Source organism: Protopterus annectens, chromosome 14.part0 (genome assembly GCF_019279795.1).
Source record: "Protopterus annectens isolate FY-2018-M chromosome 14.part0, PAN1.0, whole genome shotgun sequence".
NCBI lineage: Eukaryota > Metazoa > Chordata > Ceratodontiformes > Protopteridae > Protopterus > Protopterus annectens.
This window is the reverse complement of record NC_056748.1, coordinates 223,442,888-223,470,127: the sequence shown is the minus strand read 5'-3', so window position 1 is coordinate 223,470,127 and position 27,240 is coordinate 223,442,888. Positions and strand designations below refer to the sequence as shown.

The window sequence follows — 27,240 nt, the reverse complement described above, 5'->3', positions numbered from 1 at the left end:
CACACTCACCTAAGAGCAATATGGAATAATGCCAGGCCAGCTGTCTGCATGTCTTATGTTTAATTTGAACCCTGATGAACCAACAATATACCAAAATCATTACTATTCAAGCCAAAAGAAAGGTTAAAGTGGAGTACAAATTATCTGTGCTTAACAATGTTTGCCAGGCAGTGTTCTGTATGTGGAATAATACAGATGAAGGCACCAGTGTGACACAGTCACTCATTTAAAACAAAAATAAACTAATATGTACCAGTGTTGCCACACGGACACATTTTAAATCCTTTGACCACTTTCTACTGAAAGAAAAAAATCTCACAGGTCAGTCACCCATTATGTGCCACAACAACTGCTTCTTTTCTAGACCTTGTAACATGGAAGATTAACTTGATTCTGTCCTACAGACAAAAATGTGATATGACAGTATTTCAACAGAACTGTACAGTGCAGTTAGGTAACAGTCACAGGAAGCAGTTATGGTGTTTGAACCGTAAACTTATAATTAAATGTAACATTTATTGTTTAAATGTAATACTCCCCCAAACATACTTGTCAGTTTAGTGGAAATGTACACACTATTACTGATCTTGACGATTAAAAATGCTGCTGCTTTGGAAAACGTAATTTGTCTCCTCCTATCCATGGCCATCAACCCCCACCCCTATTTTGTGCTTTCAAATTTCCACTGCTGCATACAACTACCATTAAATTCTAGTTGCTTGCACAAGAGTTGAGAAACTATATTTGTGGTATTTAGATGTAAAGAGGTACACATTTTAGAAATATCAGTATTTATCAAAAAGTTTCACACCAAGGCCTTTCAACATATGACTGTAACAGTGCTACTTCTCCATGTGAAAAGAAAGAGTTGCCATCTTATACTTATCAAAGTTGAAAGAGAACCAGTTTGACATGCAAATGCAACAAAAATAATGGTTTGCTAAATCCCTCAAAAGTTCAGAGTTCTATTCCTCAAAACGAGTTTACACCAATGTCTGATTAAGAGATAAAGTCTGGTTGCTTTGCACTATTCCTTCATCTACTTTTTCACCAATAAATGAAACATGAGTCTTTTTTTGAGTGAGAGATTATCACTACTTTTGAGGGTTAAGGACATTTTGTTATTTGCATTTCACCTGTATGTTTAATTTTACACAGTGGTGGTCCTTTTGTTTTTTTCTCTCAGAATATGTTGCAACTTGCAGATTCATTCCCCTGTACAAATTACTACTTCTCTCTAAAACACACCTTTATCAGTGCTTTTCATCCCATAGAAAATGTAGTATTTGATGTCATTAATTAGGCTTAATTTGCACATTCTGCTTTTCATATTCCAGTGTGGAAAAACTCCTTCTGTACAATACGAACAGGAGCACTAAAAGTTCTAACCACACAAGTTATTATACTCAGAGTGAAACTCCAGTTGCTGTTTTCTTTAAAATGATGTATTCTGCAATGTTTTTATGTGATCAGAAGGAATGTGGAAAGTATATTCTTTAATCAAAACAGCAGCATTTTTAAGCATCTCATAGAAAGTGTCCAGTGTTTTTTTATACATGCTTCTATGTAGCACAAATCCCCGGAAAAGATTAAGGGGCTCTGTAATGCGAAATATTTCTGGAAGGCCAACTTCCTCAGGTATTTGCTTATTCCCAATCAAAAAATGGTACAATCTCTTTTCTTGCAGACATTTCTCTAGGTACCTCACCATATCCCTCAATCTTGCCTCTATGTTTTCTGCACGCCATTCTGTGAGTGGCTGACTTAGCAGCAAATGCATTAGTACTGTTTTAAGGTGGTAGCTGCTAAGGGCACTCGATCCACTGAGGCTACACTGCTTTACATGCAAAAAAGACAAAATCTGAAGACAACTGAGATGACAAGAGTTTTCTGGTAGCTTCTTGGTAAGTGATTTCAAGAAACGCCTTTCATAGACTGCAAAAGACAGTGACCAGTAAATGCTAGAAGGATTTTCATCCAGCAGAACTTCACTGTAGGCATGGGACATAAAGTAGGCATCAGAATCTTCAAACTGCACCACTGGAATAATGTTGAATGCAAGGAACTTCCCAGATTTAAACTTGATTTTTAAAGCACCAGGAGAGTCCAAACTTCTGAATGTAAGTTCAAAGTCATACTTACGAGAAATAGTGTTCCAAGCCTTGGTTACTGCAATCTGAAACCATTTCATAACCTGGTTTGCATCAAGATATTGTGTATTTTTACAACACAGCAATGCCTCCATTCCATCATTAGGTTTTACCTGATCATTCTTGCTATGAATAAGGCACAACATATCTTCGCCAAGGTCAGTCTTGCCACAAGCACAATTTGAAGAATCCTCATTTCCCTTAGTAACTCGTATTTTTCCATAGCCTGCTTTATCAGTAGAGGAAGCCTTCCCCTGAAACCATACAATAGGTCTGAAGCAATATGGCTCTGGAGGAGCAAACGGTACAATCAAGTCACACATCAGAGGTTTATGTACCCTCCAATTCTCATACATACTTCCAACACCAATGCATTCTTCCAGCTCCATGTCAGTTTCCCTGTTGCATTCACTCCTTAATGCTTCTAAAAGATCATCTGCAAAGCCTTCAACAAACTCACGTGTTCTGGAAAACTCATTGCTTGACATATGGAAATACCTTTCATGAAAACTACTTAGGACAATCTTATCAGGAAGGGGAAATTTATGAGAAAAGTTTCCAGCAGCTACCAATTCATCATCTTCATTAGATGATTCTTGAGTGTTGCCGTTATGCAGATCTTGCCTCCAGATCTCTATAAGTAAGAACACTGCCATAGATACTGCACTCCAGAAATCCCAACTAGGCTTTTCTTCCTCCTCTTCTTCTTCCTCCACCTTTGCACTTTTCTTGGCTTCCTCATCCTTTTCTAGATGCAACATGATTAGTTTGAGTGTTTCTTCATGCTCTTCCATTTGTTTTGCCATTTCTTTGTCCTGCTCTGCAAGAGTTGTGTTCTCCTTTTGAAAGAACAGAGGGTGATTCACAATAGCAGTGACCACAACAAGGCATGTTTTGAAGAAACTAACTTGCATGGTGCTTGGTTTCTACAAAACAGAAAAGAAAACACAGTTAAGTTTATACTTGTATAACATCAGATCAAAACTGTTACCTTAGCATATCAAATTGTTAAACAATTTGATTTTTCAATTCAGACTGCAACACATCAATATATTCCACATAGCACATCTAGCATAGGAACATACTATAATAATAAAACAGCAAATGTAGCAAAATGATAACATAATATGCTGTTACTTTTATCACCCAATAAATTACTGACATTATCCATTCTTCCATTTATAAAACTCTCCTTACCCAATTACAGGTTATGGGGAATGGACAGCAATCAAGGGCTGAAAAGCAAAAAAAACAGTTCTGGGTAGGGCACCGGTCAACTGCATATTTTTAGTATCAGCATTTTAATCATCTGAATTAACACAACCTCACTATGCCAAACTTGGACTTCCGACTATTTTAAAACTACAAGTTATTTTACATGCATTTATTATATGTTAGTAACAGTAAGTTTCAGTGCACAAATGAACGCAGTGAAGCATTTATAACTACACCACGCAAGAAGCAGTGACTGTACCTCAGTATTAGAGAATCATAGCATCTAATCATTATTTTGTGAGTGACCCTCCTAATTTGTAACTTTCTTGTTTGCTCTCCTTCTGCTTCATTCTTTCTAGCTGAACCAGTGTCTCCATCCATCACCTGGTCTAGCAACCTCTCTTATTGACTGCAGCCTATCTCAATTCTAAGGCAGGGTCAGTGCAAAACTTAAGAATATCCTGGGTGTTGTGCTGTTGACTGTTTCCACTGTGGGATTTTTTTTCCCTTTATGATCTACTACTTGGTATCTGCCCCCCCCCCCCCCATGCTTGCCAGTTATATTCAGTGGCTACTCCCTCTATGGACCATGCCTCCTCTAAAAGAATGCCCGCCCCTGAAATGGGCATGCCTATCCTTCTCTGACAGCACCTCAGATGCCTGAATTGCTAATCAGATCCAAGTCACTTGGGCCACAGCTAGGGCTTTATCCCTCTACCGACCAACAACATCTTACTTTTTAATGCCATTAATCATGGACACACAACGGATGTCGGCTAATTACAGCTCAATGTCCAGTACTGTTTCCTTCACAGTGCCAGTGTACTCAGTTATCTTGTATTAACAGTACCTAATCAACTCAAGAGCCACCTTCAATAAAAAATAAATAAATAAATGGCTGCTCAGGTGCTGCTGAGTACAAAGTACAAAAAAAAAATAAAAATAATAATAATATGTAGGCCTACCTGGATTCCCGGCTAGATGGGACACCTAGGCCCACCTGGATTTCCAGCAAGATGGGGCACAATGTTCCACGGGAACATGTGATTTATTTATTTAACATTTGTTTACCGGGAAAGTGCAACTGGACACATGTTCATTTTCAGTGGAGGCCCGGGAAGAAAAGCTCCAACATGAAAAACAAACAAAAATTATACCACAAGAAAATCACAAATTACAGAGTACAGGTCAGCAATGAAAGTATTATTATTAGTATTATTATTAAGTGATATCATCTACTTGTATTTTTTTTAATTCCTCAGTCTCATCAGTGGTTATCAGTTCCACCACTGGAGGAGGTCCAAGACAAATAAACCACTGCTAAAACATTCTCTTATTACCTACATAATACATTTCAGGGTTGATGAGGAGACAGAGTCTATCCTAGAACTGTCTGGGTATAAGGCAGGGGAACTGATCCTGAACAGGCTGACAACCACTGACAGATGCACACAGAAACTCATATGGCACAGATATTTATCAGCAGATCGGAGTAATGCCAATTAATAGGTTCATAGGTGTTTACTAGGCTAACGGTACATCTTTTTAAGCCCAGCCATACATCCCAAATCTCTGATAAGTTCTAATACTCTTGTTAAGTGTAAACAGGGTTTGGGAAATGAAACACAATCTAGGGCCTGGGAGATTAACCAATTAGAGGCTGCCTATGTCTATTAGAAACATAGGTTCCAAACCAGGGATGAATTTCCCATTCCCCATCCAATTGCCCAGATTGCACTTGAATTGGGTTAGGGAAGAACTCTGCTTCACATGGATGAGGATCCTGTTCCAGACATGGGTAATCTCTGGGATACATACCTGTCTCTCCAGCAGGTCCTATTTATATCACAAGCAAGGTTTAAGTCTTTAGAATGGGTAATTCTTGTGCTGTTTGTTTTGCGGATATGCAGGAGATCCATCAGAGTGGGGTCTGACAATGCCCTGTATGCCAGGCATAGATCTCCTCTCAAAAGCCTGTAGGAGACAGAATACAGTGATAGAGCCGTGAGGTGGTCTGCACAGCACATTTTACTTAAGCCCTGTATTAATTTAGTAAGGAACCTCTATGGATGTTCCAACTGTTGGATATGCCTGGTTAGGTACATACTAAAGGAGGCATTGTATTCAATGATAGGTCTAATGAATGCTGTATACAGTCGAACAATGGCTTCCTTGGACTTAGATGTCATACCTTTGTTTATAAGTTGCGCAACATAGAATGATTTCCTCACTACTGTAGACACGTGATGGTCAAAGGGTGGATTACTACTGATGTGTGGCCCTAAGCCCCTGACTACTGGGTCATCTCTAAGGGGTGTGTTGTCAACATGATAGCTACCAGGGTGGATGACTTCCTGAAGGATACTATTATGCATTTCTTGGCATTTAGTTTTAGTTCGTGGCTCTAAAACCAATTGTTTGTCTGTGTCAGCCCTTCCTGGAGAACATCTGTGTCAGTGTGGGATTCACTGACAGCTCCTAATTTGCAATCATCTGCAAATATAGTCAGCCAGAGAACACTGACATTGGCCTTGACTTCTGAGAAGTAAATGCCAAAAAGGAGCGGTCTAAGGAACGATCCCTGAGGGACTCCACTTGTGACTGGCCTCTTTGTAGTCGTGGACTCCCTAATTCTAATTTCTTGAGTTCTGTCTGTGAGTCAGTTGGCTATCCACTGGGTGACATACTAATCTGCAATTAACTTTTGAGTTTGTCTACAATGGCAGAGTGGGATATCGTGTCAAATGCCTTGGCCAGGTCATGGTAGGCAGTGTGAACCACTTTGCCCTCATCTATTGCTTTGGTGACCTTCTCAAAGAAGCTCACCAGGTTGAATAGACATGATCTGTCCTCGATGAAACCAAACTGGGTTGGGTCCAGTGTCTGGAGATTTACTATATCACTATTGATCATTCCATAATAATTCTTTCCATGGCTTATGAGACTGTAGTTTCCAGGGTCTGTAGATGGCCCACCTTTCTGCAGAGGGATAACTGTTCTCCATTCTTGAGGCCCGAAGCCTGTTTGAAGGCTATAGTTAAATACCAATTCCAAAGGTCCTGATAGGTCATGTTTCATGCTATTTTGAAGGCATCCTACGATACTGTCTGGGCCCATTGATGCAGTGTTCTTGGCCTTAGAGAGAGCACTAAGGACCTGTTACCTACTGATAGCAGAGGTAGTTATATTTGATGGTATTTCCTGAGGGAAGGTTGAGGAGGTGAGAGAGGGGTAAAGTTGGTGCTGAATTTATCAGCCAGTAGATTTGCTATATCTTCTGGCTCAGTGTAGGTGGCACCATTTACAATGAGCTCTGCACACAATTGTGTATTGCCATTGAGATTGTGGATGTAGCTACAGAATGCCTTGTGGTTGTCCTTGGCCTGGGAGGCCAAATTCACTTCAAACTTGACTTTGGTAGACTTTATTTGTTCTCTGAGATGTTTGTTTATTTTGATGAGAGTGCTTTTATCCTGCTGGATGCTGTGCCTCCTAATTTTTGCCATGATTTTCTTCCTTCTGTTATACAGCCTACTGATTTTATGATTCCACCAGGGTAGCGTGTCTTTTGAGTTAGTTCTGTACTTCTTCCTGGTCAGTACAGCTGTCTCTGTGCAGCTATTAACATGCTTGTATGGTATTTCTGTGAAAAGTTCTGCATAGGCAACACTGTTCTCAGGGTTTATGGGGGCTTGAAATTTTGTCAGGTTATCACTTAACAGCAGGAAGTTAGTCTTAGAGTAGTTCCTGAATATTCCAGGCTTAGCTGGGGGTCCATGTTTTATTTTTACTTCAAAGGAGACCATTTTGTGGTCGGACCTTACCAGGGAAGACATTACAGTAGGGGGTTTGCAGCACTTTCCCATATTACTGAGGACCAGATACAGTATGTCTGCACCCCTGGTTGATGTATTGACTATCTGGTTCAGGGAGTTTGTGTTTACAAAATCCAGGAATCTGTGTCTGTATGTTTGGTGTCATATAGGATTCCCAGTTAATAGTGGGGTAGTTAAAGTCGCCCATGAGTATGGTATTGGGTTGGACAGTTAGTGTTTCTAATAAGTTTAAATACATAGTACGGGTTTCCTGGGTCATAGAGGGGGGGACCTATAACTGGCAAGGAAGTGATATTGGATTTTGCCTATGGTGATTTGAACATGGAGCAGCTCAAGTGCTTTGTCCTAACTGACCAGCCTTGAGGTATATTTATTTTTGGGGTAAATAGAGACACCTCCACCTTTAGTCCCTGTCTGTGTAGTAGCTGGTCTAAATGTGTGGAAGGCATTATAACCATGCACTGTTGGTGTGCTCTCCATAGCTTTAAATCATGTCTCAGTGAATGCACAGATGTTTGCATTCCTTAGAGTGAAGAAAGCTTCTAGGGAGTGGAGTTTTTTGTTTAGAGTAGACTAAAACATGAGATGTGGTGGAAAACTGAAGAACCTGGCAAAAAACTCATACAGACCCATGGAGGACATGCAGACCTTCTAAAGAAGATACCCTGACCAGGATAACAGCAATCCCATTTTCCTTACCACTGTGCCACCATTTTTTAAAGCATTTCCAAAAAAAAAAATCTTCCACCATGGACACATAACATAACTCAAAAGTCTAACTAAAATGACACCTTAAAATGTGTGTGTGAAGACCACACCAACTTTATTATCTAAATCCTTCACCTAAGGACACAGGGAGCTTATTGTCTGCAACTGAAACTTATTATAGTTTCTCATTAGAAGGTGATCATTGTTCTTCTTTTATAAAAAATCCACTATTGAACTAGAATGGTGATGTCTTATTGGTAACAAAGACACCTGTCCAGAACAATTCTGGGAAAGGTATCTTTAGGTCCTCAGCTTGGAGACAGTGGCTCACAGAAGCATATTTACTCACTTCTTTAGAATGATAAATCTCCCCCCTGCAAAAAGTAAATACCCCTTGATACTCCTGCCTCCAGCAGGAAACCCCTTGATCACCTGTGTCTTCACTTACACCCTTTGCCTTTACACCCACCTTTAGTTGGTAAAGCAGTAGAAGTAAGTGGATATAATATGATTTTTTTTAAATAAATCTAGACTAGGTACCTAAGATTTCCCTGGAAGATAATGGAAAACTCTCTGGGGAAGAATATTCCCAAATTACCCAAAGTGGCTCTAAAAGATAAGGGCATTTCCAAGGAGGAGTTTGTGGGAATAAACAAGAGAAAACTATTCTTTGTTGTGAGAGCTAGAGCATAATCACAGTACTATGGAAAGTACATCCTATCCCTTATTGTAAACTTGGACTGCAGGCACTGAAATAAATTTTATGCTAGATGATTTCCGTGGTGCTCTTGTCCCAAGTTAAAATATTTTAGCTAGAGGCCAGCAGTGACAGACTGACACAAAGTTCTGATGAGTGCCCTAAGACTGAACTTCTTCTTCTCTTTCGGCTGTTCCCGTTAGGAGTCGCCACAGCGGATCATCTGTTTCCATTTCTTCCTGTCCTCTGCATATTCCTCTGTCACACCAACCACCTGCATGTCCTCTTTCACCACATCCATAAACCTTATCTTAGGCCTTCCTCTTACCTGGCAGCTCCATCCTTAGCATTCTTTGCCCAATATACCCAGCATCCCTCCTCAGCACATGTCCAAACCAACGCAATCTTGCCTCTCTGAATTTGTCTCCAAACCGTCCAACCTGAGGTGACCTTCTTATATACTGATTCCTAATCCTGTCCATCCTTGTCACACCCAGTGCAAATCTTAACATCTTTAACTCTGCCACTTCCAACTCTGGACTCCTGCCTTTTTGTCAATGCCACCGTCTCCAACCCATACAACATAGCTGGTCTCACTACCCTCTTGAACACCTTCCCTTTCACTCTTACTGGTACCCGTTTGTCACAAATCACTCCTGACTCTCTTCTCCACCCATTCCACCCTGCCCCCTGCATGTACTCTCTTCTTCACCTCTCTTCCACACTCACCATTACTCTGAACTGTTGATCCCAAGTACTTAAACTCATCCACCTTTGCCAACTCTTCTACCTGCATCCTCACCATTCTTCTATCCTCCCTCTCATTCATACACACATATTCTCTCTTAGTCCTACTAACCTTCATTCCTCTCCTCTCTAGAGCATATCTCCACCTCTCTAGGGTCTCCTCAACCTGGTCCCTACTCTCACTACATATCACAATGTCATCTGCAAATATCATAGTCCATGGGGCCTCCTGTCTGATCTCGTCTGTCAACCTGTCCATCACCATTGCAAATAAGAAAGGGTTCAGAGCTGATCCTTGATGTAATCCCACCTCCACTTTAAACGCATCTGTCACTCCCACTGCAGACTTCACCACTGTCACATTACCCTCGTACATCTCCTGTACCACTCTTACATACTTCACTGCCACTCCTGACTTCCACATACAATACCACAACTCCTCTCAAGGCACCCTACCATATGCTTTCTCCAAGTCCACAAAGACACAATGCATCTCCTTCTGACCTTCTTTATATTTCTCCATCAACACTCTCAGAGCAAACATCGCATCTGTAGTGTTCTTTCCCAGCATGAAACCATACTGCTGATCACTAATCATCACCTCCCTTCTTAACCTAGCTTCCACTACTCTTTCCCATAATTTCAAACTGTGACTGATCAGTTTTATCCCTCTGTAGGTATTACAGCTCTGCACATTGCCTTTATTCTTAAAAATAGGTGCCAAAACACTTTTTTTTCACTCCTCAGGCTTCCTCTGACGTTCCAACATTTCATTAAACAATCTGGTTAAAAACTCCACTGCCATTTCTCCTAAGCACCTCCATGTTTCCACTAGTATGTCATCTGGACCAACAACCTTTCCATTCTTCATCCTCTTTATAGCTGTCCGTACTTCCTCCTTGATAATCTGTTTCACTTCCTGATTCACTATCCCCACATCATCCAACCTTCTCTCTCTCTCTCATTCTCTTCATTCATCAGCCCCTCAAAGTACTCTTTCCATCTGCTCAACACACTCTCCTCGCTTGTGAGTACGTTTCCCTCACTATCCTTTATCACCCTTACCTGATGCACATCTTTCCCAGCTCGGTCTCTCTGTCTAGCCAATTGGTACAGGTCTTTTTCTTCCTCTTTAGTGTCCAACCTTTCGTACAACTCTCCATATGCCTTATCCTTAGCCTTCGCCACCTCTCTCTTTGCCATGCTCCTCATCTCTTTATACTCCTGTCTACTTTCTTCATCTCTCTGACAATCCCACTTCTTCTTCGCCAGCCTCTTCCTCTGTATACTCTCCTGTACTTCCTCATTCCACCACCAGGTCTCCTTGTCCTCCTTCCTCTGTCCAGATGTCACACCAAGCACCTGGAGGAACTCTGGCTGACCAAGTTCATAGACGACTTCAAGCTGGGAGCCATTACTAGCTCCCCAAGTGATGTAGACATCCTACAGAAAGGCCTCACTCATCCAATAACTGGTGTCGAAACCATGGTCTTAAGCTTAATGCATCGTCATCCCCTTTAGGAAAAACTCAGTTCCCACTAATTACCACATCGATGGGAGCCCACTGAATACTGAAGGCATTATAAGTGATCTGGGGACACAGGATGAGAGCAACCTCTCCTTCGACCACTACATTGCCACTGTGGTCAGAAAGTCCTTCTACGTGGCACATCTCATTACCAATGGTTTTGCATCCAGGAAGAAAGAGGTCATCATCTCTCTCGACTCTTCCCTCATTAGGCCACTCATCGAGTTTAGTGCTCCATTTGGCATGTACCTCACTGAACATATGCAACAGTTGGAAAGGCCACAAAGTACCTCATGAAGAGGATCCTAGGCCTTAAACACATATCCTACATGAACAAACTCAAAAAACTCCAGCTATTCTCTGTCTCATATCGTCTACTAACAGGTGATCTCTGCTTGACTTACAAAGCCATGTCTGTCCCAGATGTGTTAGAAATGCTACATCTGAAGAAATCCCAATCCCTCCGCACCACACGCTCCAGAGAACTCAACCTCATTACCACGGTTCATAACCCAGAGACTGCCCATGCTCTGGAATAGACTTCCCATACATCTCAAGCAGAGCACCTCAGTGGCCCTGTTGAAGAGAAATTTTGACAAGTGGATGGGAAATAGAAAGTTCACCCTGGGGATCACTGCAGTAGCTCTACTAGATAGAGGCACTGGGAACTAACGTCGGGCGGCATGATGCCAGGGCACTTCTATGGGCTAGGCTTGTACAGGCTCCAGAGCCATTAGCCTAGTACCCACCTATGAACCTATGTGAAAACACTGAAGTTCAGTTAATTAAAGGCAACATAGCAATTAAGAAAGTAGATGGTCTGAAAATATGAATATGAATAAACAGCAAACAGTGATTAATTCCTCTATTACAGGACATCCTAGATTAACAATTTAAGTGTCATTTTGTTGATAATTCCTCGCCCTTTCAAACACTGATTATTAACTGGAAAGCCATTTAGTTAAAGAAGCCAGAACCATAAAAGATGTGGATGATATAAGGTGGTATGGGTATTAACAGGAAGTATACAAAAGGCGTTATACAGTTGAATGAGTTCAGCTAAATTTTTTAGCTGCATGCCCTTCCTGGAAATATATACAGACACTTAGTTCCAAGTAATAAACCTTGAATCAGCCAAAAAGTCAGCTTCAAAAAGTGACAATGCCAGTTTCCCCAATCCAAAATCGGGATCTCAGTATAAAATTGAGATCCCAGGTTGCAGGTATTTGTTTGTGAGGAGGTCTCATACGTAACACCCCTTTTATAAACTGTTTGACCACAAACAGAAAATAAAGAGGGGGACTCCTCTGGCACACAAGTGAAAATGTCTGCTAGAGTCACTTTGATAGAAGCATATGAAAGGGCAGGTGATAACAACTCACACAAATATTTAAGCACTGGGGGCAAACTCCCTGAAGTAACCCTGGTTATTGGCTAGGTATCAACTAGAAAATCTTTTTTTTTTATTTGCCAATATATGACATACTGATAGTGGGATTTCCTCTTTCCTTTAGTATCTGCTGCACTTCCTTGTGAAAAAGAAGCCTAAAAGGTATCAAAATTGAATCATTCAGGCAGTAAGTCGCAGTTTCTTGATGTTGGGGTGTACCAAACTCCCCTTGTCCTGTGAGACTAGAACCAGTCTTTGAGGAAAGGCTCCCTATTGAAATGTTGACAGTCAAAATGCTGAATACCAGCAAGCTGGGGGGGGGGACAAAAAAACACAGGAAAAGAGCGAATTTCAAAAATCGCTCTTCTCATTTAAACTTTTTTTGCGGGGGGGGGGGGCAAGCCCCCTCTGCACCCTCCATATGTATATATACCAACTCCAACATCATCATACCTTGGAGAAAAAGGAATATTCCGAGAAATGGCATTTAGCACTTGGTATATGTAAGACCAATCTTTCAGCCTTTCACTCTCCATATTTCAGGACTCACTCTAGCTGATCTCGATATTTCATATGGTTACTGTTCAGAAGTTTGTAGTAATTGCCCTTGGCCAATCCCTTAAGCAGGGAAAAACAGAGTCACCATAATGATTTTTGGTAAATATTTCTGAATCTTCAGAAATACCTTGGAAATCAGTGGAAAGGGTGAAACATCCCCAACTAGGGGAATGACACAGCATCTGTTACCTAAGCTTATTTACAAAGATTCCCAAAACAGAATTTGTCTACTTGTCTGTTTTGAAAGGAGGTAAACAGATCTACTACTGTTCCCAACATCTGGGTCAATTCTTGGAATATCCCTGGATTCCGTTTCCACTGCTGAAGGTCTTTCCAGGATCTGCTGAGATTGTCTGCCACTATGTTTTGCTCTGATGGAATGTAAGAAGCCTTAATAGTTAGGGAGTGTTGAAGATTTAACTTCCAAGCCATCACTGCTATGCAGCATAGCTGGTATGATATTGTAACCACTAGCTTGTTTAAGTACCACAACACTGTTGTGCTATCTGTAATCACCTGAAGAGATCATGGTTTTCAAAGATGATGTACGGACTTTACAACTTAAATCACAGACAGCTTTTCTTTGATATTTATGTGCTTTTGTCAGTCTGAATTGTCCCATAGACTTTTGTACTTTTACTCCCATAGAAACTGCACCTCAAGTGAAATCCGAGGAGTCTGTCAAGTCTGATTGCTTTGGGAAGTCCTGGATTGACAGCCATCTGATTCTTCCACTACTGTAGTTCTACATTTACAAATTCCAGCACTGGGATTTGAAAATTTAATTGTGAAGATGCTGGGTCAACATTTTCATGAACCACTGAATTTTTCTCATATGCAGCCCGGCAAGTGGTATCACTACGATCAAAGAAGCCATAAGACCTAGAATTCTGAGGAATTGAAGGCTGAAGCCTGAGTCAAAAATCTTCCCGATAAGTTTCTATTTTGTCTTGAGGTAAAAAAAAAAAAAAAAAAAAAAAAAAAAAAAAAAAAAAGCTTTTTGCATGCGAGTGTCTATAAGGCACACTAAAAATACAATCTTGTATGATAGTCAGGAAGGATTTCAGTATGTTTGTCTGAAACTCCAGATGGGTCAGGAGGGATAAAAACTTGAAGGATTTTTGGCATCTGAGCAAAGACTCTGCATAAACAAGCAAGTCATCTACATAAGGAAAATGTAGATACCTTGCAGCTTGGAGTGAGCCAGCAGTGTACATACCGCTGGTGCAGCAGATGGCCCAAAGGCTAATGCAGAGAACTGACAGTATTACCTTGCAGCTTGCAGTGAGCCAGCAGTGTGCATACTGCTGCTGCAGCAGATGGCCCAAAGGCTAATGAAGAGAACTGACAGTATTACCTTGCAGCTTGCAGTGAGCCAGCAGTGTGCATACTGCCACTGCAGCAGATGGCCCAAAGGCTAATGCAGAGGACTGACAGTATTGCCTTGCAGCTTGCAGTGAGCCAGCAGTGTGCATACTACTGGTGTAGCAGATGGCCCAAAGGCTAATGCAAAGAACTGACAGTATTACCTTGCAGCTTGCAGTGAGCCAGCAGTGTACTTACTGCTGGTGCAGCAGATGTCCCAAAAGCTAATGCAGAGAAAGTACAGATTTGTACCTACCATAAATGTAGATTTTCGAGTGTATTCATTGCTGCAGTCATTACACTTGGGTTATCCTGCCATCAGGCGGTTCTGCAGTCGGCCAGAGTTCCAAAGTCTTGGTCCGGCGTTGGTTGCTATCACTTCTTCCCTGACGTCAGTGCGCCAGGGGTATATAAGATGCATCCGACGCCTTTTTCTTCAGTTTTTCTTGCCCCAGATGTCAGGTGCCCCCAAATAGGTAGGCAATACATATTGCTAATAAAACATACATAAAAAATAAAAACAATACCTTCAGTTACAAGCAAATCCACCACATAGGTTGTATAGGGTAGAAAGGTATAGATAAGTCCCAGCTAAGAAAGTGGGGATGGAGGGAGGGTAACCTAGACTGCAGCAGTGAATACACTCGAACATCTACATTTATGGTAGGTACAAAACTGTACTATGTTCATCGTGTTTCACTGCTGCAGTCATTACACTTGGGTTGAATCCCAAAGCTGAGGTTGGGTGGCTGGGTCTATAAAGGATTCGGGGTGGCTATGAGGCCCTACAGCACTGCAGTGGCAAAGCCAGCTCTGGATTTAGAGTAAAGAGGCAAGTGGTAATGCTTGGTAAATGTGTGCACTGAACTCCAAGTTGCCGCTTCCAAAATATCCTTAGTAGGTACTCCTCTAAGGTAGGCAATTGAAGTGGCTGTTGCCCTGGTGGAATGTGGCCTAATGTTGCTAGGTACAGTTTTTTCATGCTGTGTGTAGCAGGAACTGATACAGTGTCCTATCCACTTTGAAATGGTCTGGTTTGAAATAGCCTTTCCCTGTGATCCTGCAGCATATGCTACAAACAATTGCTCAGTTTTCCTGAAAGCTTTTGTTTTGTCCAAGTAGAAGCGTAACTGCCTGTGTATGTCCAATGAGTGCAGAAGTCTCTCCCCTTTATTTTGGGGATTTGGATAAAATGTTGGTAAGTGAATAGTTTGGTTAAGAGCCACACTGGATACCACCTTTGGCATAAATGTAGGGTTTGTTCTTAAAGAAACCCTGTCCTGATGAAAAATGATGAAAAGTTCCACTGCCATTAGTGCCTGTAACTTTGAGACTCTTCGTGCTGAGGTTATTGCCAGAAGCAGAGCAGTTTTCCAAGACACATATTTTAATTCTGCTGAATTGGCTGGCTCAAAAGGAGGTAAAGTTAGTTTTTCCAAGACAAAGCTGAGGTCCCAAGTTGGTGTTGGTGCTCTCCAGGGTGGTCGTATGTTTTTAGCCCCTCTGAGGTACTGTTTTAATAATGGATGAGAGAAAATAGGAGGATCCGTGTTGTAATGAGTTGAGATGGCAGAGGCGTGGATCTTAATGGATGAAAAGGATAGGCCTTTGTCCAGCATCTCAGTTAAGTATTGTAATATCTGAGGAATATTTGGAACAAGGGGGTCAAAGAATCTCCTCCACTTTTCTGAATAGGATTTCCTGGTGCTGGGCCTCCTGGCCTCCAAAATGACATCCATAACCGCTTTAGAAAGAGGTGTTGGCTGCTTGGCTAAGTAATCTGCCATGCAGACAGGTTTAAGGTTTTGAGCTGGCTGTGCAGGATCTGATTGTTTTGTTGAGTCAGAAGATGAGGAATCTGAGGTAAAATCCATGCTGGGCCTTGAGCCAAGTTTTTTAAGATTGGGTACCAGTGCTGGCATGGCCAGTCTGGGGCAATCATGATCATTTTTGGCCTTTCTTGTCTGGCTTTTAGGAGTACCTTTAAAAGGAGAGGCATAAACTTTTAGGGTTTTCCAGCTGAAGGAGAGAGCATCCACTTTCCATGCTTGTGTGTGGTAAATCCTTGTGCAGAATTTCTGTAGTTGGCAGTTCAGAGGGGAGGCAAAAAGATCTATGTCTGGGCACCCCCATTTTTGTGTTATCATGCTGAATACTTGTGGATTTAATTTCCACTCGTGAGGATCCATGATGTTTCTGCTTAAGTCGTCTGCCAGAGTATTTTTCTTTCCTGGCAGGAATTGTGCTTGCAGATGAACTTGATAGGTTAGTGCTGTGTTCCACTAAGTCATGGCTTGTCTGCAGAGGGGATAAGAATGAGTGCCCCCTTGCTTGTTTATGTACCACATAACTGTGGTGTTGTCCGTCTTTAGTAATAGTTGTCCTGGATGCAGAAGGTCCTTGAAGGCTGTTAGGGCATTTTGTACAGCTAGCATCTCTTTTTGATTGATGTGAAGATGCATTTGGTCTGCGGCCCACTTTCCCTGAATACATTTTCCTGCCATGTGTACTCCCCAGGCATAATCCGAAGCATCTGTTGTTAGTGTCTGCCTGGCTGTGGGTAGAGTGAAAGGCTGTCCCTTGTTGTGGTGACATGCCTGTGCCCACCATCGAAACTCCTGTTGGAGGCAGGGAATAAGTGGTATTACTGTTTCCAAACTGTGACAGTGTTGAGTCCAAACACTTTTTAGGTACCATTGTAATTTCCTCATATGCAGTCTGGCATATGGTATTAGTAGTATGCAAGATGCCATGAACCCCAAGGCCTGCAGAATTTTTCTTGCAGGGAGTTGGGTTTTTGTTGCCATCAATTGAAAGTACTGAGTCAGTTGTCTTTTCTTGTCTGGCGTGAGATAAGCCATCTGGGCCGTTGTATTTAAGCTGGCACCCAGGAATATTATCTCTTGTGAGGGCACTAGTTTTGACTTATTCTTGTTTACTGTGTACCCTAGGCAAATTAGCAATCTTTTTACAAATGCCAGATGCTTTAGAAGAATGTCCTTGCTCTCTGCTTGAATAAGGCAGTCGTTCAAGTAGGGTTATATTTGAATTCCTTTTTGTCTGCAAAATGCAATTACTGGTGCCAGGCATTTTGTGAAGACCCTGGGCACAGTAGATAAGCCAAAGGGCAGTGCAGAGAATTGATAATGCATTGTACCAGCTATGAATCTGAGGTATCTTCTGCAATTTTGTCTGATTGGGACATGCAGGTATGCCTCTTTGAGGTCCAAAGTAACAAGCCAAACCTTCTTGCCCAGCATGGGAAGAAGTTGCTGTAGTGTCAACATTTTGAATTTCGGAACATCCAGGTAAGTATTTAGAGAAGATAGGTCCAGTATGGGTCTCCAGGCTTTGTCCTTTCTGGGGACCAAGAAAAGTCTTGAGTAAAATCTTTGTCCTTATTCCTGTTGTGGCACTTTTTGAATAGCTCTCATGTCCACGAGGGCTGTAATTTGTTTTTGTGCCTCTGCCCATTGATTTTGTGGCAGGTCTGGCATTCCTTTTGGCCTTGGCAGAGTGTGAAAGTGGAACCTGTAACCCTGAGACATGATATTCAGAACCCATTTGTCTTGGGTGATTATATGCCAATTTTGTGAAAAAAGTGCTAGTTGTCCCCCTAAGGGAGCTGCCAAGAGGTAAGTGCTTGGCATTTGAAGGGGAAAGTCATTGGGAATGTTTCCTATAAGGTTGTGACTTGTGTTCTCCTCCTTTTGGGGTTGAAGCACCCCACTGTCGTGGTCTGTAAGAGCCTTGGGGCTGAGATCTGCCTCTTGGGCATCTGTATCTGCCTCTTTGTGGTCTGTCTGACACTGGAAAGGACCAATTTTTAGAAGGCCAATTTCTGCTGAATCGACATGGCTGTACCTGTAAGAAATCCTTCACTGTTTGCATAGATTTTGCCTTATCCTCCATTTTCTTTAATACCTCTTCTGCTTTAACACCAAACAAGATATCATGCTGTAAAGGAGCATCCAATAATTTTGCCTTAACATGATCAGGTAAACCTTGTTCTTTTAACCAAGCATGCCTTCGAATCACAGATCCTGTAACAGCGGCCCTACAGGAAGCCTCTAATGAATCAAAACCACATTGCAGAGTATGTTTTCCCACTTGTTCAGCTGCATGCAATAAATCCTGCATTTCCTTATAGTCAGGACTTTCTGAGCTTGTAAGCATTTTCTGTTTTAACAGAGACATTAAATATTGTTGGTATTTAAGCATGTGGAACTGGCAATTTAAAGCCCTTACTGCTAAAGTTGCAGAAGTGTAAACTTTCTTCCCCCATCTATCTAATGCTCTAGAATCCCTGTCAGAGGGAACTGGATTTTTAGCAGTGGAAGCCTTTACCCCTTTGGGACCCTGGGAAATAGTTTCCGGGTCAGCAGCAGGGTTTTTATAAAGAAATTTGTGAGAGTCAGGAACTCTGTAGTACCTATCTGGCTTGACTGGTGCTGGGGGCAAAGAATCAGGGGTTAAACTGGATTCAGAGAACACATCATCCACAATATCTAACACAGGCGGAATAGCCAGGGGCCCGTGCTGAAGCAATAAAAGAAAATCCCTGAGCCTTTTCTTGGATTCTGAATAATCCTGGCTCTCCCAATGGAAATGCTCCCTCATGGTATGTAAAGTTTCCCCAAAAGAGTAATCCTAAGGAGGAGAGGCTGAAGGGATTGATTCTTCAGCATCAGAGTCCTCATAGGGGGGTAAAGAGTATCCCTGGTCTGAAGAGGAATCAGAGGAAATGGAAACCTGGTCAGAGGAATCATAGTCTGTATCCTGACTAGGCCTTTTATCAGGAGGGGGATGGGAACCCCAGATCAGAGTAATTAGGTCTTCGGCCATTTTGAGCATCTGTTTTTTTAGGCATGGAGGCCTGTCCAGGTGAATGCTGTACTTGTTTCTTTGTCTTTAATGGAGTTTTAGACTTGGTTGTTGTTTTGATGGTAAGCTGTGAAGGTCTGAAAACACCCTCAGAAGCCAGTGCCTGCTCAGAGGCTCCAGACCTATCTGAGGGGTTAATTTCCGTAGGCCCAATACCTTGAGTTTCCAGAGGCCTAGTGATCTCCACGTTGGAGTCGCAGGCGGCCTGTGGCTCTGAGGTAGTGGGTGTCAGGGGCTGCGAAAGTGCGTCACTGAGAACCGGCGAACCGGCGACTGGCCTAGAAGAGGCTTCATCGTTCGTTTTGGACCTCGGATGCCTGTCCTTATCTTTGTCTTTGCGTTTTTTGTGTATTCCGGTCGTCGGTTGTTCTGACGGCATGGTACAATTGAACCTTCGGCCAAAATAATGGTGTGCAAAATCAAACTGACGTTTAATAGTGCACTTGTTGAATCTAGTTGGTCTGGGCCTAGGCATGGAATACAGTAAGAATGAAAATCCTTATGAGGTATTTGCTTCCCACAAGAAATGCAATTATTAACTTTTATTGACATCGGTCTGTGGCAAGAAAATGTTTCCCCAACAGGGTACTTAGCTTTATTAAAGACTTCGGTTCTGAAATTCGAATTTGAAAATCTCAGGAGTCGGCTGACCGGCACTTGCAAACTGCTTTTGCTTCGGGCACTGCGCGGCAAGAAAGACTGAAGAAAATGTCATTGGCTGCATCTTATATACCCCTGGCGTACTGACGTCAGGGAAGAAGCGACAGCAACCGACGCCGGACCAAGACTTTGAAACTCTGGCCGACTGCGGGACCACCTGACGGCAGGATAACCCAAGTGTAATGACTGCAGCAGTGAAAAATGATGAACATCTGACAGTATAACCCCGAAACACAAAAGCTCTGGAAACTCTTGAATTTATATGCTACTGGAATATGACAGTAAGTATCCTTGAGGTCTAAGGTTATATCCACAGAGTGATATGGGAGAAGGGTTAACACACTGATTGAAGTGTCAGCTTTTTGAATTTTGGAACTTTCAGATAGAGACTGTGGAAGGGAAGATCCAAAATCGGTCTCACAAGTGCTCCTTTTTTGGGAACAGAAACATTCTTTAATAAAAGCCTCTTCCTAAGCATTCAGCAGGAACATGTTCCATGACACCTGCTTCTAGAATATAGTAGCACCTCAGGAAACCGCTCTGTTTGATTTGGAGACTGAGGGAGAATTCCTCTGAAAAAAGAAGTAGAATCTATCCATTGCCAGCTGTGACCTTCCTGAATCACCTTTACAACCCATTAATCTGTAATCATTTGACACCAAGCTGGGGCACTGAGGGACAGATGGTTTGGAAGTGAAAAGGAAGTAGTGGTAGGAGGAGTGGGAAATGAGACCAGTTCTCTGGCATAGTCATCCTGAAGCTGCTGCCTGTCTATTTTTTGGAAATTCCCTTGTTTTATGGGTTTGGGATTGTTACCTTCCTGCCATTTTCTCTTGGGTGCCTGCTTATTAGGCTGAGCTGTCTGCTTATTTTTGTTCTTTCAAATGGTTAGAGGTTTTAGAAGGGAAGAATTTGGGGACCCAAAACATCCTAGACACTCCTTGTATTACTTTACCTCTGTCATCCCATTGTTGAGTACCTGAGCAGCAGCAGGCCCAAACAAAACTACTGAGTCTAGAGGAGAACTCAAAATTTCTGACTTTAACTCATCTGAAAAGCTTTAGTTATATATAGAAAAATCTCCTTAAAATTGTCAGAAGTCCTGGAAAAAGTAGATTACACACATTCTTTAAGGCATGTTTAGAAACTTGAGACAAGTTAGACACAATCTAATTCACATAAGAGGGGTCAGGGAAGAAGAAAATTCTTCCGAGCTTTTATCGGACTTCAAAATTAACTTCACCATATAGGCCTGGCATTTCAGGATTCTGAGGGCTAGTGTGGCAAAAGAAAAAAGTCTCTTATGCTGTCTGTCCGATCACTTCCTCTCATACCCAGGAACGGGGTTGGAGTAGGCAAGGTTCTTTTTCATTGCTTGAGCCACAGGAGTAATTGCAGCAAGATCATCTGTAAGATGACAATAGAGGAATGTACTTGCATGTGAAACTCTATACGATTTGTATGCTTCTTTAAGCATTGATGGGAGGGAGAATCAGGAGCATTGCAGGCAGCTTTTAATGCATCCTCCAGAATAGGCAAAATAGGAAGAATGGATGCAGAAAAAGGATTTTTTTGTTCAAATAAATCACATCTGGTCAGCTCTGGAGGGACATTTGTCTGTCCCAAAGCATATATGTTCTTCAGGCTGGAAATAGTCTTAGAAAAGTAGAAAGCTTCCACTGGTAGGGATGATTATAAAGGTTTCAGTCAGTTAGCTTAGTCTTGGACCTAGAAAGAGAAGTTACCCATTCTGGTAAATGGAAGCTTAAAAGGTATCTGAAGAGCATTCTTAATGTTTAGAATGTATTACAGGCTGGATAAAGCAATTTGAGGATACCCATGCTAGAGTGGCAGTATCCCTAGAGTTAGACTAGATGTCATTAATGCCAGTTTTAATGGGACAGATTAGAAGTTTTTAAGGGCTAGATTACCTGCAAAAGTTAGTGTATAGGTTTATCTGGAATGGGAGAAATGCTGTGTTCAGGAGACACGTTTCCTCTGGCTTGGGAGTGAAAGGCAAGGTATGGGTATTTATTTATTTTATTTTATTTAACATTTGTTGACCGGGAAAGTCCGACTAGGTTCCACAGATCCTGTTTTCAGCGGAGGCCCGGGGAGAAATGCTCCAGAAGCATGTCTTTTGATGTGGTTTAAGTAGTAAAAGTTGCCTTTTTCTACATTTAAAAGATGAAGTTGGTGAAGGCTAAGTCCAAGTATTCAGGAAAGCTGGATGCAGTCATGATCAAAATAAAAAGGCAAGCTCTGTTTAGTGGAGCAAAGAAATTTAGGTAAGTATAGACAGCTGCCAAAAACATAAGTTAAAACCAGGGAAAAGGGAGACACTGTGAAACTTCAAGCAAATACTTATTGGGTGGCAGCAATCCGATACACAGGCTTACAATTTACCAGAGTCTGCTGTGTGCAGAGACATGAAGTCTGAAGGTCCCAGAACACTGTGGATATTTACCCAACTGTAGGAGAAATCTAGAATCCCAGCTGGAGATCGTTGGCGCTTTTTTGTAGTAGTACTATGCAACAGAGATTACCATAAATGCCTTCTATGAATAAGCTAGCCACAAGGGACAGTAAAGAGAAGCAGAGAAGGGTTATCTCAGGCAGGGTAAATAAGAACTAAGTGAAATTTTTCATGAACATGCAGTATAACAAGTTGAGATAGTTATATAAGGAGTGGTTTATGCCACTCGCAGCTGAAGACTATGGCAAATATGGGGGTAAAGTGGCAGAAGGCCCCAAGATCATGTTTGTCATGGATCAAAAATATGGGAAGCCCTTTGAATGCTGAAATAGTTAGATAAATGATTTTTATGCAAATAAAAATAGTGTTAAAATGACAGTGGTTCCCCTTAGAGATGATGATAAAATTAATTAACCTTGTGGAGAGTCAAAGGGGGATTATTACTTTATAAGAACTTACACAATTACATCAGGAACTGGATTGCTTGTAACTTGTATAGTCCACTTTTAGGTCAGATTATGACTAGAGATTCCCCTCCTATTATTGTCATGAATGGCAATATAGAGTTCACCACTGCTGAAGAAAATAAGAAAGGAAATTGGTGTACCAGTTTTCGTTGTGAATTAAGACCCTAGTATTCATAACTGGACACACCTGAGGGCAGCTTTGATGGAGACAGCAACACTGTCTTGAGAGATATGTAAATAAGAAGAAAGAAAGAAATTTCAGTGGCTTACAGAATGAACCAGGACCATAATAAATTCACAGGACTACCTGTATTCACTCAAGTGAAAAATTAAGTTGTACTTGGACTAGGAAATGTGATGTGTGATCAAACGTACGATTTTTTAAATTTGGTATTCTGAAGGAAAACGGTTCTCTTTTTCCATATTAGCAGTGACAGCACTTAATATCTCAACTAAAAGAGATGCAAATTAAATGACTTGTTACATAGAATGGCACTGTAAAAAAGCAAGGACTGTTCGCATATGCCGTTCACATCATATTTAACACATTATTACTGCAATCCTATGTTGTTGAAGGATGGAGGTATGAAGAGACAGCACCACTGTCTAAAAGGAAAGGTAGTTAGGCTTCATTGTTTAATTAACAAGCTAATTAGGAAAATTATTTCACAGTTATGTGATGGACATAATTCAAGAGGGGCAAAACCCATTAAGAAATGTTAACACTGCAATCCGTATAGAGGAAAAATAATCTGTCTGTATTAGTAGTTTATAGCTTCAGTAGATGGGTACTAAATAAAAGCAGGGTACAAACAGATGTCATTTACTTATATCATGATAAAACATTTGATAATGTTCAAAGTTCAGTCTTTATAAATTAAACCTCTGGGCCTCCTAGGAAGCTTTACAAGAGTTTGCTGAAAGTAATAGAGTAGTAATATACACCTTTTTCAAACCATTGATACATTTTATAAACCATTGGTCCAGTGCACTGCTACATGCCTCAAGACTTCCAGCTTTTCTGTCTATTGGAAAACTATTCCACAATTTATCAGTTCTTACATACAGTGAAACTGTCCATTTACTAACGTTATAAGCAGGATAGTTCATGAATATACAGTTGTTTCCAGTTCTTATAAAACGAGCCTTAAATTCACTTCCCAGAGTTGCTGCCATGAAGTCATCATTCACACATTTATAAATCAGAATTAAATCTCTTCTTACAAGTTATATAAACTGAATACAATAACTTTTGTAGCTTGCTTTCTTAACGCACAGGTGCTTACCTCTAGTGATCTGTCTCTTTGGATCCTTTTCAGCCTGCAGTACTGAGAGAGGTCATATACGTGGGTAGTTGTATCATATCCAGTTATACATCTTGCTACAGCCTTGCAGACAGGGGTAGTTGTATCATATCCAGTTATACATCTTGCTGCAGCCTTGCAGACAGGGGTAGTTGTATCATATCCAGTTATACATCTTGCTACAGCCTTCAGACAGGTAGTACAACATTTTCTTCACTATTAGTTATGCTTCTTAAAATATCCCTTATAATTATGTAGCACTTTCTAGTTGTCCCTTGTACATTTTCCCCGTACAAGCTGACCTATCTACAATAATATCCAAATCCTTAATCTTCTCCTCATTTTCAAGTATAACATTATTAATGATGTATGCGCAACAGGGATTGTTTTTGCCAAAGTGCAATATTATTGTTTTCCTGGCATTAAAGTCTATTTTCTTTCTCAACAACAAGTATAAGGCATCCAAAAATCCTTGCAACTTAGCTTGATTCTTTATTGAACTCACAACTGTCCCAATTTTCATGTCTATCAACAAACTTGCTAATCATATTCCAGTATCTACAGGAAGGTCTGACATGAATAATGTAAAGGAAATCAGTCCTAGAACCAACCCTTATGGTACAGTCACACTGAAAGGTGTATCTCTAGATGCAACATCCTCTATTTTAACTCTAAACATTCTGTTGGTGAGCAGATTAGATACCCAGTTAGTAATAGGTTCATAGGTAGGTACTAGGCTATTGGCCCTAGGGCCTATACAAGCCTAGCCAAAACGGTACCCTGGCTTTCGCCACCCAAGAAAATTATTTTCCTGTGCCTCTGTTGAGCAGAGCCACAGAGGTGATCCCCAGGGTGAATTTCCTATTTCCCATCCAATCATCAGGATTTTTCTTGAATAGTGCTAATATGTTTTGTTTGATATAGATAGGTAGTTTGTTCCAGAGTATGGGAAGTCTCTGGGACAGGAATCTATCCCTCCAGCATGTTCTGTTTATTGTGGTGACAAGATTTAGGTCCCTAGAGCATGTACCTCAGAGGGATTGGGATTTCTTTAAGTGGAGCATGTCCAATAGCTCTGGGTTTGACATAGCTTTGTATGTTAGGCAGAGATCACCTCTGAGTAGGCAATATGCGACGGAGTAAAGCTGGAGTTTTTTGAGACGGTCTGTGTAGGGCATCTGTTTGAGGCTGGTAATCCTCTTTGTGAGGTATTTCTGCGGCCTTTCCAGTTGTTGTAGATGTCTTGTGAGGTACATACCAGAAGGGGCATTGTACTCTATAATGGGTCTAATGAGTGACGAGTAGAGGGGAACAATGACCTCTTTTTCCCTGGATGAGCAACGTTTTGTGATGAGATGTGCCACGTAGAAGGATTTCCTAACTACTGTGGTGATGTGATTATCAAAGGAAAGACTACTGTCCACCTGTATTCCAAGGTCTCTTATCACACTTTCGGTGTTAAGGAGACTTCAACCTATGTGATAGCTCATGGGTACAGAATTTTTACCAAAGAGGATGACAATGCACTTTTTGGCATTGAGCTTGAGGCCAGGGCTTTGACACCAGGTATCTGTCTCAGTGAGGACCTTTTGTAGGATGTCCACATCGTTAGGAGTTTCAATTATGGCTCCTAGTTTGCAGTCACCTGCGAACTTCTTTAGCCAAAGACCTTCTGTGTTAGCCTGTACTTCAGAAAAGTAGATACCAAACAGGAGAGGACTCAGGACTGAACCCTCTGGTACTCCACTTGTCACTGGTCTGAAGTTGGATTTGGAGTCTGCTACTTTCACAGTGTGGGATCTGTCAGTGAGCCAGTTGGAAACCCATCTTGTGACATGGGGATGTATACCTAGTTTAGTCAGTTTATCTATAATTCCAGAGTGGGGGATGGTGTCAAAAGACTTGGCAAGATCTACAACCACCTTACCCTCGTCTATGGCTTTGGTGACTGCTTCAAAGAAGTCAATCAGGTTTAGCAGACATGACCTGCCTTTTACAAACCCGAACTGGGTGGGGTCCAGAGTTTGGAGGTTACCACTGTCTTTGTTTATAAGTTCCGTGATGATACATTCCATGGCCTTGCAGGCCAGGCTTATTAGGCTAATGGGGCGGTAGTTCCCAGGGTCCGTGGTGGCTCCCCCTTTGTGGAGTGGGATAACCGTCGCTGTGCGCCATTCAGTGGGAACAAAGCCTGAGGTGAGGCTATGTTGAACATGGTGCTTAGGTGGGGTGCCAGTTCATTCTGTAGCTCATGTAGAACGCAGCCTGGGATGTTGTCAGGTCCCATGGATGCTGTATTTTTGGCTTTGGAGAGTGTGGTTTTTACCTGTGCAGCCGTGATTACAGGAACTTTGCATTCTTCCGGTATACAGATGGGCCCTTTAGGGGGTGAAGGGGGCTAAAGTCAGCACTGAACCTATCTGACAGGATGTTGGCAATATCAGTTGGTTCTGTATATTTAGTGCCATTGTGTTGTACCTCAGAGCAGATGTGAGTGCTGCCATTAAGATTCTTGACATAGCTACAGAATGCTTTGTGGTTGTCTTTAGAATCAGTGGTGATTTTGTTTTCACAACTAGCTTTGGAGGATTTTATGAGGGATCTCAGCTTGTTACTGAGGCTGACCAGGGAGTTCTTCCAGTCATAGGATTTTACTCTTTTTTGCAACAGTTTCTTTCTTTTGTTGTAGAGTTTGTTTATGGCAGGGGACCACCAGATTGGCTTCCCTTTTTTTTGGAGGATAGCATCTTGGTTCTGTTAGGGACAGCACAATCCATGCACTCATGTAAGTGCTTATAAAGTGCATTTGTGTAGGATTCAGCAGTTGTACCTCTATTGTCCGTCTGCATGGGTGTCGTGAAGTTTGCCACTTCTGTCTTAAGAAGAGTGAAGTTGCTTTGGAGAAATTTTTTATGGTGGTTTCCCTAATGGAGAGTGGGGGCAGGATGTGGATGTCTAGGCTGATTAGCTTGTGGTTGGATAATATATTCATTTATATTATTTTTAAAATTATCTTCATAACCTCACTGTGAAAGACCCTTAGTAAGGTCCAAGTAGATGACATCCACTGATGGCCACATATCCACTACTTCCTAAATATTTTGATAAAAAATTAATAGACTTGGCACACAACCTTCCCTCATAGAACCCATGTTGGTAAATATCCTGGTCAGGTTTTAGTTTGTCAGTCACTAGTTCATAAATTACTGGCCTGAACAATTTTCTAATATTGCCTGACAAACTAGTGGGGTGATA

The 27,240-nt window shown here is 41.5% G+C and overlaps 1 protein-coding gene across 1 annotated transcript in view; it reads right to left on the bottom strand.

The window, feature by feature from the left end:
* Positions 1-1,180: 1,180 nt before the first annotated feature.
* The window catches only part of LOC122788918 (inositol 1,4,5-trisphosphate receptor interacting protein), a 404,634-nt gene continuing 378,574 nt past the window's right edge, over positions 1,181-27,240 (bottom strand). Inside the window, exon 4 of the mRNA XM_044055948.1 lies at positions 1,181-3,076. Coding sequence (XP_043911883.1) covers positions 1,436-3,064 — 1,629 coding nt within the window. The 5' untranslated portion in view covers positions 3,065-3,076 and the 3' untranslated portion in view covers positions 1,181-1,435. The remainder of the gene's footprint in view (positions 3,077-27,240) is intronic.